Raw genomic sequence first — 10,454 nt, 5'->3', positions numbered from 1 at the left:
TTTTTTTGAGGACAAGAGCGGCGAGGTCTATCGCGATAGCTTAATTTCTCTATCGAGTAAAAGTTATATCGCGATACATATCGTTATCGTTCTATCGCCCAGCTCTATCATGGCATAAGCTCATGTGTAAAAAAAAAAAAAAGCACAATGAAGCATAACTGACCGTGGGTCCTCATGTGGTCCCTCAGAAGTCTTTCTGTTGCAAAACGTTTGGAGCAGTGTGAGCACTGGAACCTCTGACCTATGTGACACGACACAGATTGTTCGATTATGAAAGGTTTTTTTTTAACATTACTAAGCTTAATTTCATAAATCTGACAGAATATACCTTCCATGGCGCTCTGTCGTATGATGTGGTCAAACAGCTTTGTATTGTTGGCATACATCCCCCCACAGCCGGGACATGCCACCACCTTTTCCTGAGTGTGGCTGCGCAGGTGCTCTCGCAGCTTAGGACGGCCTTTAGCAGTCGCTTCACAGTCTGAAAATGACAGGCACAAAACCTGGATTCAAAAGTCTGAAATCCTCAGCTCGACACTGAAAATGTACAGCTGTACAATCTTCACTTAACATTTACAGTTGAAAAAAAACAAACACTGTAAGCGTACCTTTCCATCCACAGCGTATCGGGATTTCACAGTCTCCTGTAGGTATCTCTATGCACAGGCTGTGCATTTCCACATGGCGATAAAACCACTCAGGGTTTTCATACGGTGGTTGCTTTAACAGATGTGCATTAAGAGAGTTACAGAGCCACATGTATTATTAGTTTAACTCTACTACACAGATCATTTACAAACTCAGAAATACTGGGTTCAGGAACACTAACAGAGATCTGAACACAGTTCACAGTGCCATCCACAAAAGCAGATTAAAGCTTTGTCATGCAAAGAAAAAGCCATTTATGAACATAATCCAAAACACTGCCGTCTTCTCTGGGCCAAACCTCATTTATAATCGAGTGAAGCAAAGCGGAGACCTTTTCTGATGCCAGACGAATTAACATTTGCAATTCTTTTTGGAAAACATGAATGTCATGTTCTCTGGAGTGAACAGTGGAGAGACTAGCCAGCTTGTTTTCAGGCTTCGGTTCAAAACCCTAGACCTCTCACGTTATGAAGTAGCATTAGTGTCTATAGAACTGGCAGCATAAGATTTGGGAAAGCTCCATCAATGCTCAATGTATCTGCTACTCTTGTCTTTCACCAGCAGCAGATACAGCAAACTTACTTCACATTCCTCCCAAAGGCAGACAAAATTATCTGGGATTTCAGGGATGATGTTGCGATTGTGGTAGGCGATGGAGCAGTTGCCGATTTTTGGATGGGCACTGAGAACCTGCTGACCCAGCTGCTTTAGTTTAGTGTGATAACAGTGAAAGAACACGTGTCGCCGCAACTCTTCAGATCCCTCCACGGAGCAAAAACCACAGTCTCTCCACAGACAGCTTCTCTCCCCTTTGCACAAAAAGTAAAAGAGACTAGATTAGGAGGAATCATCACTTTGGGCAAAGGATCAGTATGACTTATTGATCTGAATGCCTTGTTTATCATCAGGACTTTGGATGTCAGCAAAGTTAAGTAAATTAATCCAATTCAATATCTAGTGGCCAAATGTTATGAATAAGCAGCAGATGGGTAAAAGCTCTCGTCATTTCTAGTGGTGGTCTAGACGTGCAGTAAGTGAGGCCACACTGGTTAAGGCCTATTGAACCAAATCATTAAAACACGTTCCTGTCCAGCTCCTCACGCTACATCTCCAAAACAAACACCTCAGCTATGGAGGTGCCACACGTACACGAAGCTGCGTTTCACCTCACCCTCTGTTTCTTCTTCCTCCTCCTCTTCTTCCAAAGCACTTAGATGACCCTCCACATGCTTGCAAAAGTTTTCCATCCGATTAAATGATTCCTGGCATGAACCCCACTCACACTCCAGCTTGAGTGCTTTCTTCTGCATTCGCTTGTTAGGAGGCATCTCTCCGAGTCACAACTGGACTAAATGTCAAACGTTTCGCTCCAGGACCGAAGTCGCAAACGCTGTTTGACCATCACCTGACCGCCCAGCAACTAAGCTGCTAGCTTACATTAAACAGTCTCCACGGTGTTGCTGAAACACCAACAGAGAACTGTTTAATTAAGCTAAAAGAATAAATTGTTATAAGCTTCACGACAGCGTTAAAAGAGAGCTCGTATTCATCGGACCTGTTCTTCTTCCGTCCACAAACGCGGGCTGTGCAACAACACCGACGTTCCCCTTGAAACAAAGTTTAGTTAAATAGTTCCTACTCAAAAAAATTCCTTTTTGTATTTACAGTTAACAATTGGAAGATATTTACAATAAATCTTCATTTTTATTGACATTTATTCAAATATTTTACTTAAGTATAAATTTAGGGCATTTATGCTCCTATAATTTTATTTTATACTACTGGACACTGTGTACATTTTAAAGGCAAAAATATCACCTTACTACACGCTTACAATTATGGAAGACCAGAAGAATTCCACACATCAAAATCAAAGTATTTTGTGCTTTAATCATAAATTTAGTGATGTCTAATTAAAGATTATGAAAAAGTATTTGGTAAAAGATTTTACTAGCGCACATTTCATTGCACAATTCATTAATAAAGCACAAAATGTTCTGTTTTGAGGTGAGTGACTCTTTGGGTCTTCCATGTCAAACAACCCACAACCTGTTCCCGTTAGGCGTCGCCACAGCGGATCACCTGCCTCAATCTAACCCTAACACTCTCTTCTGTCTCACCAACCTTCTGCATGTCCTCCCTTTCAGCTATTTGTATACAATGGGTAAACAGGTAATGCTAATTTTTGGTAAAATGTCTGCACTTCAATTGTATATTGATTGCTTGTGTTACAATTCAGCATGAGAGAGGTAAAACCACACAAACTGTGACTTGGTCCCATTTCTGAACTATAACGGAAGCACTTTAAGCACTATAATTTAGCACACTTTCTCCCAAGTATTAATACAACACAATCTTACATCATCATTTTTCCCGTTTTTATTTGATAATCTGTGCCTTCAATCTCAGTAAACAGTTTTGCACTTGTAATTACATTCCTAAATAAAAAAAGTCCAGTGCCAGTTGACTTCACGTTGATGCTCTTTCTGAAACCGTTGGGATGATGCTCAGTCCTAAACAACACGGCTATATATTTGATGAAAGAAAAGCAAAGACGATCAGTTATCTTTAATCGGGATGTGCTTTTTCCACAATCAGGACGTGGTCATGTGACTTCATGACCTCTATTTAATCATCTCCTCACACTTTATTGATGACTACACTCCTTTGATATTTCACTGCTGTTCTTCACAACAATCATTTTGTTGTTGTGACTTTTGTTGAGAGGGAAAAGAAACAACCAAGAAGCACTAAATGAGTTTAATATTCCTACCATAACTGCATTAAAGTGTAAGTAGGCACATTTTCTCTCAACAGCAGGTTAAAGCAGTATGTGAACATGTGAATATTTGACCAGTTTTTAGAGGATTTCTACGTTTGCAAGTCAGCGATGTCTGCTACACCGAAGATCAAAACTTGACAGACTTTCTTTTTAAAAACCAAGTATAAAAATATACTTTCAGGGTGAACACGTGGGGTGATTAAGACCCAGTTACATTTCCCTGACTGTAATGACTGAATCCCAGGAGAGCGCTACTGTTGGCATCAAATCATTAGCCGTTCTGCTTGTACATATATATGAAAATGTTGTGGTGAAGTTAAATAAAGCTTTAACCCTTGCTCTGGGTCTTTACTGCAGAAAGAGTCTGAATATGAAAAATGTCAGTGAGGTAGTGGAAACTATTAAAAGGCAAATGAACAGTGAGCCTGTAAAATAGTTCCACAGCAGTATCATATTTTCCTCAGTCAGCACTCCGTCCTCAGTCCCGGTAATCTAGACGTCATAGAAGAGACGGACGAGATGATAACGGATCCCAAAAGCCACTGCGCTGCCCATCACCTGAGTGAGACGCAGAAATGAGAGGCGAGTCAAACATTTTATGGCTGACAATATTCAGGCATATGTGGATACTGCAGGTGCTCTGTTATACCTGTATGACGAGCATGATGACTGTGAGAGTTCTCTCGTGGACGGGTCCGAGTACTTTCAGCACCAGGTTTATTAAGGTCATGTTGTTGCACTCAATAAAATCACCATCCCCCTCATGGCCTCTGCGCACCTCGAGCAGCTTTAATAACTCTGCCACCTGTTGAGGATTAAAGGTTTTATTGTTATCAGCCAGTAAACACAGCCCGACGCATGCTAGTGGTCTGCCTCAGCTGTGTGTGTGTGCGCGTTCATACATGATATCCAAACTTGTGAGTTATTATCAACTTCTCCAATTTTTTTAATTAAGCAAATTAATGTATTGGATTAATTCATCTGATTTTCAGGTTGATACATATGGTTCGTTGTCATTTTTTTATGTTGCATGTAACCTGTCCCATGGGCATAATTATTATGTGCCAAATCTAGGTGTGCTGAGATGTGCGGTACAACCTGTATGCAGTGCTGTGAAAAACTAAGTGCTCCCTGTGATTCATTACATCGTAGAACTACTTTTAATTGTTTTCTGTATGGATTTATCAGTCAGTCACATTAATGTAGAAGAATTCTGGCCCACTCTTATTGCTTGTTGCTTTATCTTTTTTTTTCTAGGTTAGATTTGCTGCTGTTCTTGGGATCATTTGGGTCATGCAACAGAACAGACAGCTAAATGTGGCCTCACATTTGGCTCTAGTACACTTTGGTATACAGAGGCATTCATGGCTGACTGAATGACTTCACCGTTACCGTGCGTGACACTTGGAGGGATATCATGCACAGCCATATCATGCACAGCCATATTTGGCCATATTGCTGGGTTTTTTTTTATTATTATTTCTCTGAAAACTGTATTATGTGATCACGGATTGAATCTGTTGGAACGCGTGAGAAGACTAACTGTAGAATGATGGACTTCAATTGTTTGGAAATGACTTTATAGCCCATCTCAGACTGATGGGCAGCAACAATTGCTTCTCTGCCATTAATGCTTATATCTTTCTCTCATTGGCGTTTTGTTAACAAGCATCTGAATGCTTCACACCAGCAAACTGCCAACACGTCTGCTTTTATAGAGGCGCTCACACTTGATGATGAACAATTAATTAAGCCCATTTGATCAGCAGCACCTGGCTGCTATTTACCCTGTTATTTTTTTTATGGAAGCAGTCAGTGCAGTGAGTATTTTACGGGACTCTGTCATACAGTGTATGAGAAAATGTGTTCTGCGTCACAACCAAATAATGCGTCTGGGTTTTAATAACGGACGCTGACAGCGCGAGGCAATTGGAGCAGAAACAATCAGCTTCATTGCCCAAAGCAATTAGATAATTATATTCATAAAGATTTCCTCATTTCATCTTATCAAAAGTCTGGATTTGGTGCTTTCCTCTTTGAGTTGTGATGGGACAAGACCAGCAGCTGACATGATTTACAGCTTAGTTTAGGAGAATTTCTATTAAAGCATGGGAATACTCAAACAGAGAAAACGCAAAAGAAAAGCTTTACCGTCAAAATGAGGTGGCCTAACTTAGAGAGGTCCTTTGTTTTGAATTTAGAGTAGCTCATCCCCAGCTTGTCATTTTCTGGGTTCAACCTTTAGTTAGAAGGAGCATTGGAAGAAAGAAAAAGTTGAGCAATACACATATGAACAGGGTAGAATCGTATATAAATGATGTTCATAATCAGGCAGTCACCTCGGGAGCCGGTGCCTGGGACAGGGGATTATGTGAAACAGCTGTGGTACGGAGTAGACAAAGTTAACCACTTGAGGAATGAAGAACAGCAGCATTGTTTTGCTGAAGTGTCCCAGGATGCCGACTACAGCAAAGGTCATCCCAGCAAAGTAGCAGAAAGTATCTCCCACAAACACAGATGAAGGGTACCTGTGACAAAACAGATTACAATCACCATGCTAGAGGGGGACTTGCACATATAGCTCTTTGTTTTTGATTGCAGAAAATATATGTTAACTTTCCCGAGTTCGGTAGACTTATCTTACCAGTTGTGGTACATAAGCGCTAATGTGGTGAAGAAGAACGGTATCATGAAGTAGAGGGAGAAAACGTGGTCATCGCGGTAATCTCCTAATAATAAGAAGAAAGTGCAAAGAACCACATGTTACACAAAATATGTCCAGCTTCTGCACACGTGTGACGGGAAACGAAAACGCATACCGCTGAGCTCCAGAAGGTTAAATATGATGATGGAGCCCGAGATAAACAGAGCTTGGCCTGATTCGATCCCGTTGATGCCTGCTAGGATGTTGATGGCATTTGTGCAGAATACAGCAAGCATTCCCATGTAGACATAGTACAGGATGCCTGCAGAAGAAATGACGAAACACCATTTAAAGGAAGACTTCAAAGCAGTGAATCCAGACAAAGAACAGCGGACAACCACACAACTCACCCAAATCCAAGTGCAGTCCGAGCAGTGCTCTGAAGGGCTTGGGCACCACTATGACAGTGTTGCCAAAGTTGGTAAAATAGACCATGAGCAGTGGCAAGGAAGCCATGGTGGGAAGCAAGAGCTTGTGTCTCCACCGGAGGTTGAGCACATCATCGGCAAAACCAAGGAAGATCATGCAACAGATGGCTAGAAGTGCACCGATGAGCTGTACAAACTGGCAAAAACAACGCACACAAAGGTCAGACGTGAGGTTCAGACTGGAAAGAAACACGGGGTCATTGCACATCAGTGTACTCACCTCATCATGTGGGAAGCCCATGCACTGATCTCCAACAAAGCAGCTGAGGAAAGGCACTGGGATGAAACAGAAAAGGATGATGAGGAAGACAGTCCCACTGATGACTCCTTGAGACTCTGGACTGTAAAGAAAGGGGAGTGAAAAGGAAAACAATTTATTATCATATTTTACTGAATATGTCATTTAAGCTGAAAGCCGTGTAGCTAAAAGGACAGACAGGGAGACGACTCACACTTCCTTTTTGGATGTTTTGTTTAGATCCACTCCGTATAATCTGGCTGATATGAAATGATCTTTGAAAGCCGGAATGAGTTTCAGTGTGGCCAAGCAGCCGAGCACAGACATGAAGCAGTTGATGACCAGCGGAAGGACGGGTATGGGTGACATTATTTCGGGCTTTTGGCGAATTGGTTTTTGCCAGATCAAAATCACGTTTGTAGCTATTGTGACGCCGCTTCCCTGCGGGCGGTCGACGGATTGGCTCTGACTGTGATCACCGAGGTACGAGAAACATATCAAGCCATCATTTCAGAACAAAAGGCGTCTCTGTAATTCCACGGTCAAAAAAAATCCACAAGTCTATAAGTCCTCGAGTCACAGTGGTAATCCATACCATCTGTCATTACGACTTGTAAATTTTATTAGCTCTGCATTGCCTGGCTGTCTAAACTCCACGTCTGACATTAGTTCAACCGTTAAGTCACACAACATACAACGAGATGGGACTTCCGATTGGGGTTTTCAAAATAAAACGTTATTGGCCCATAACGTCTCTCTCTCGAACCCGTTTTTAACGCTAAAATGAGCTTTCAATAGAATAAAATACCTATTGTGTGTAAGTTTCAATGTTTGCATTATTTACAGAATATCTGAAATTTTGATAAGTTTTTGAGAGATTTCTGTATACTCTTATTGTATAAAGTATACAGAAAATACTAACTTTGACTTCCGACATCTGTATTGACGCGGAAGTGAAATCTTCTTCTTCGGTACATATTTTTTCGCACATACGTCATTTTTATGATAAAATTCTGCCACCTGTTGACAAAACAAATGCTTTCTCTCTTTTGTATAATGTATATTTTTCTTCTGTTGCTGTTTAGTAATATTGTTGTAGGCTATAGGTTATGTTGCATATATTTATTTCTTCTCTATTCTATTCATTTTGATATTATAATAGTAAAACCTTCCCAAGTGAGGGACTTATCTCATCATATCATATCTTTAATCAATACTGAAAATTGATTTCATATATATATATATATATATATATATATATATATATATATATATATATATATATATGAAATCAATTTTCAGTATTGATTAAAGATATGATATGATGAGATAAGTCCCTCACTTGGGAAGGTTTTACTATTATAATATCAAAATGAATAGAATAGAGAAGAAATAAATATATGCAACATAACCTATAGCCTACAAAAATATTACTAAACAGCAACAGAAGAAAAATATACATTATACAAAAGAGAGAAAGCATTTGTTTTGTCAACAGGTGGCAGAATTTTATCATAAAAATGACGTATGTGCGAAAAAATATGTACCAATTTATTTGAAACTTTAAATGGCCGAAATTGAGAAAAGCGAATTGGTACTGTCTCTTTCCTATCAGAAAAGAGACAAAGAAAATCTGAGAACATAAAACCAACTGCTGTATACTCCAGTAAAGTCATGCTACACACCTTCAGCAGCCACTTTTTATGTATGCATGTTCAAGTGCTTGTTAATCCAAACATCTAATTATCTAATCACATGTCAGCAGCTCAAAGCATTTAAACATGTAGATGTCTGTGAAGGTTCTCAGCCATCCAGGTCATTGTAGTCTAAGGAGCTTGAAAATAAAAGTATCTGGACTTCTTTAAGTTACTTGAAGATGGTGAAGAGTCCCCGATGTAGACATCACGAAGACAGCCTATTGAAGTTCAAACTGAGCATTAGAATAGTGGAAGAAAGGTGACTGAAACTGGTTGTTGGTACCAGATGGGCTGGTCTTCACAGTCTGGATTTCAGTCCAGTAAAGGACATTTTAAGGGAAACCTGGATGAGCGAATGACAAGCCTGCAGCAACTGTGTGGTGCTATTATTTCAATATGAAGCAAAATCTCAGAGAAATGTTTCCAGCACCTTGTTAAACCTGCATCATGAAGACTTAAAGCAGTTCTGAAGGGTTAATTAGTGTTACAATTTGAAAAATGTTTTAAGTGATCTGATTACAGTAAAAAGGTGAGGTGTGAGAATGACTTTCCTGATATGAGAACTGCACCAAAGCCATTGAGATAAAGTAGCATTAAGGGAAGTGAGAGATCTGTAGCTCTGAATGACAAATGAGCTAAAAACTGTTCTGATGAACTGTGAGATTCAGATGAGATTCGACACAATACAAAATGTCTTTAGTAGTGAAGTATATATAGAAACAACACATAGTCATTACTAGTATCCACTTGGCTTGCTGCCTGTATATTGGAGCTTTACCCTGGTGGAAGAGAGTGTTTGTTCACTGCACCTTCAGATCAGGGAACAGGTCCTGACTGTCATCTGCGCTTTTGTGCCGAATGACAGTTTAGAGTACCCAGCTTTCTTGGAGTACATGGGTGAGGTGCTTGAGAATGCTCCACCTGGGCACGCCATCCTCTTAGTGGGAGACAATGCTTATGTGGGCAATGACAGTGAGACCTGGCGGGGCATAATTGGATGTAACAGCCTGCCAGATCTGAAGCCCTGTTCTGTTACTGGACTTAACAAACACCATGTCCATAAGTGCACATGGCACCAGGACACCCTAAACCGCAGGTCAATGATGAATTTTGTAATTGTATCATCAGATCTGCAGTCATATGTTCTGGACACTCAGGTGAAGGGAGGTGTGAGTTGGTAACTGATCACCACCTGGTTATGAGTTGGATCAGGTGGCGGGGGAAGATGCTGGATAGACCTAGGGCGCCAAAACATAGTGTGGGTGCGCTGCCAACACCCAGCAGAGGTCCCAGGAGAGCTTTGACAACGTTCCGAGGGAGACTGGGGACATTGAGTCTGAATGGATCATGTTCAGCACCTCCATTGGTGAAAGTTGTGCACTGAGCTCTGGCCGCAAGGTGGTTGGTGCTTGTTGTGGTGGTAACCCCTGAACCAGATGGTGGACACTGGAGGTGAAGGGAACCATCAGGCCTCTGAAGTCCCACAGGCTAACCAAGCCAGTTAGCCTGTGGGACTTCAGAGGCAGCTGATAAGTACCGACAGGCCAAGCAGAATGCGAATTGGGCAGTAGCTGAAGCAAAAACCCGGGTTTGGGGGGAGTTTAGAGAGGTCATGGAAAAAGACTTTCAGACTGCCTCGAAGAGATTCTAGCAAACTGTCAGGCGACTCTATTATTTGGTGGTGGAAGAAATACTTGAGGAGCTCCTTAATCCCACTGACACTTCTTCAGTGGAAGCAGAGTCCGGGTACGAGCGGGACGACTCGTCCATCAACGGGGCAAGGCAACTGAGGCAGTTAAACAACTTCCTGTGGCAAGGCCACTGGAGTGGACAAGGTTCACCAGAGGCCATAGGTAAGGGTAGGGACGTAGACTGACATATGGTGCATATGAGTCTTCGCCATGTGAGAACAGCATACAGTAAACACAAAGACATTTTGCCCTTCAATGACTTGGTA

The 10,454-nt window shown here is 41.2% G+C and overlaps 2 protein-coding genes across 2 annotated transcripts in view; both read right to left on the bottom strand.

Moving 5' to 3' along the window:
* Positions 1 to 2,258, bottom strand: part of LOC102305363 (histone H4 transcription factor) — a 4,457-nt gene extending 2,199 nt beyond the window's left edge. The window contains exons 1-5 of the mRNA XM_005922160.3: positions 1,820 to 2,258; positions 1,231 to 1,457; positions 609 to 720; positions 329 to 481; positions 164 to 241 (exon numbers count right to left, since the gene is read on the bottom strand). Of these exons, the coding sequence (XP_005922222.1) occupies positions 164 to 241; positions 329 to 481; positions 609 to 720; positions 1,231 to 1,457; positions 1,820 to 1,976 (727 nt within the window). The 5' untranslated portion in view covers positions 1,977 to 2,258. The remainder of the gene's footprint in view (positions 1 to 163; positions 242 to 328; positions 482 to 608; positions 721 to 1,230; positions 1,458 to 1,819) is intronic.
* Positions 2,259 to 3,004: 746 nt separating this feature from the next.
* dpagt1 (dolichyl-phosphate (UDP-N-acetylglucosamine) N-acetylglucosaminephosphotransferase 1 (GlcNAc-1-P transferase)) lies at positions 3,005 to 7,505 on the bottom strand. Its single transcript, XM_005922158.2, has 9 exons — positions 7,015 to 7,505; positions 6,783 to 6,903; positions 6,485 to 6,698; positions 6,250 to 6,396; positions 6,075 to 6,159; positions 5,770 to 5,958; positions 5,582 to 5,669; positions 4,080 to 4,235; positions 3,005 to 3,988 (listed from the first exon to the last, which is right to left on the bottom strand). Exons 1-9 carry the CDS (start codon positions 7,167 to 7,169, stop codon positions 3,923 to 3,925), a joined length of 1,221 nt encoding a protein of 406 aa, XP_005922220.1. The 5' UTR covers positions 7,170 to 7,505; the 3' UTR covers positions 3,005 to 3,922.
* Positions 7,506 to 10,454: the final 2,949 nt, after the last annotated feature.

The sequence above is a fragment of the Haplochromis burtoni genome, unplaced genomic scaffold (genome assembly GCF_018398535.1).
Source record: "Haplochromis burtoni strain Fernald_Lab_line unplaced genomic scaffold, NCSU_Asbu1 Contig_56, whole genome shotgun sequence".
Taxonomy (NCBI): Eukaryota; Metazoa; Chordata; class Actinopteri; order Cichliformes; family Cichlidae; genus Haplochromis; species Haplochromis burtoni.
The sequence above is the reverse complement of the archived record's forward strand: the minus strand, read 5'-3'. Positions and strand labels throughout refer to the sequence as shown.

Excerpts from the sequence above, each read along its gene's own strand:
- dpagt1 (XM_005922158.2), bottom strand. The coding sequence starts at position 7,169 with ATGTCACCCATACCCGTCCTTCCGCTGGTCATCAACTGCTTCATGTCT. Across the intron at positions 6,699-6,782 it reads TGGGCTTCCCACATGATGAG|TTTGTACAGCTCATCGGTGC; the intron begins GTGAGTACACTG and ends TGTTTTTGCCAG. Across the intron at positions 5,670-5,769 it reads CCCAGGCACCGGCTCCCGAG|GTTGAACCCAGAAAATGACA; the intron begins GTGACTGCCTGA and ends TTCTAACTAAAG.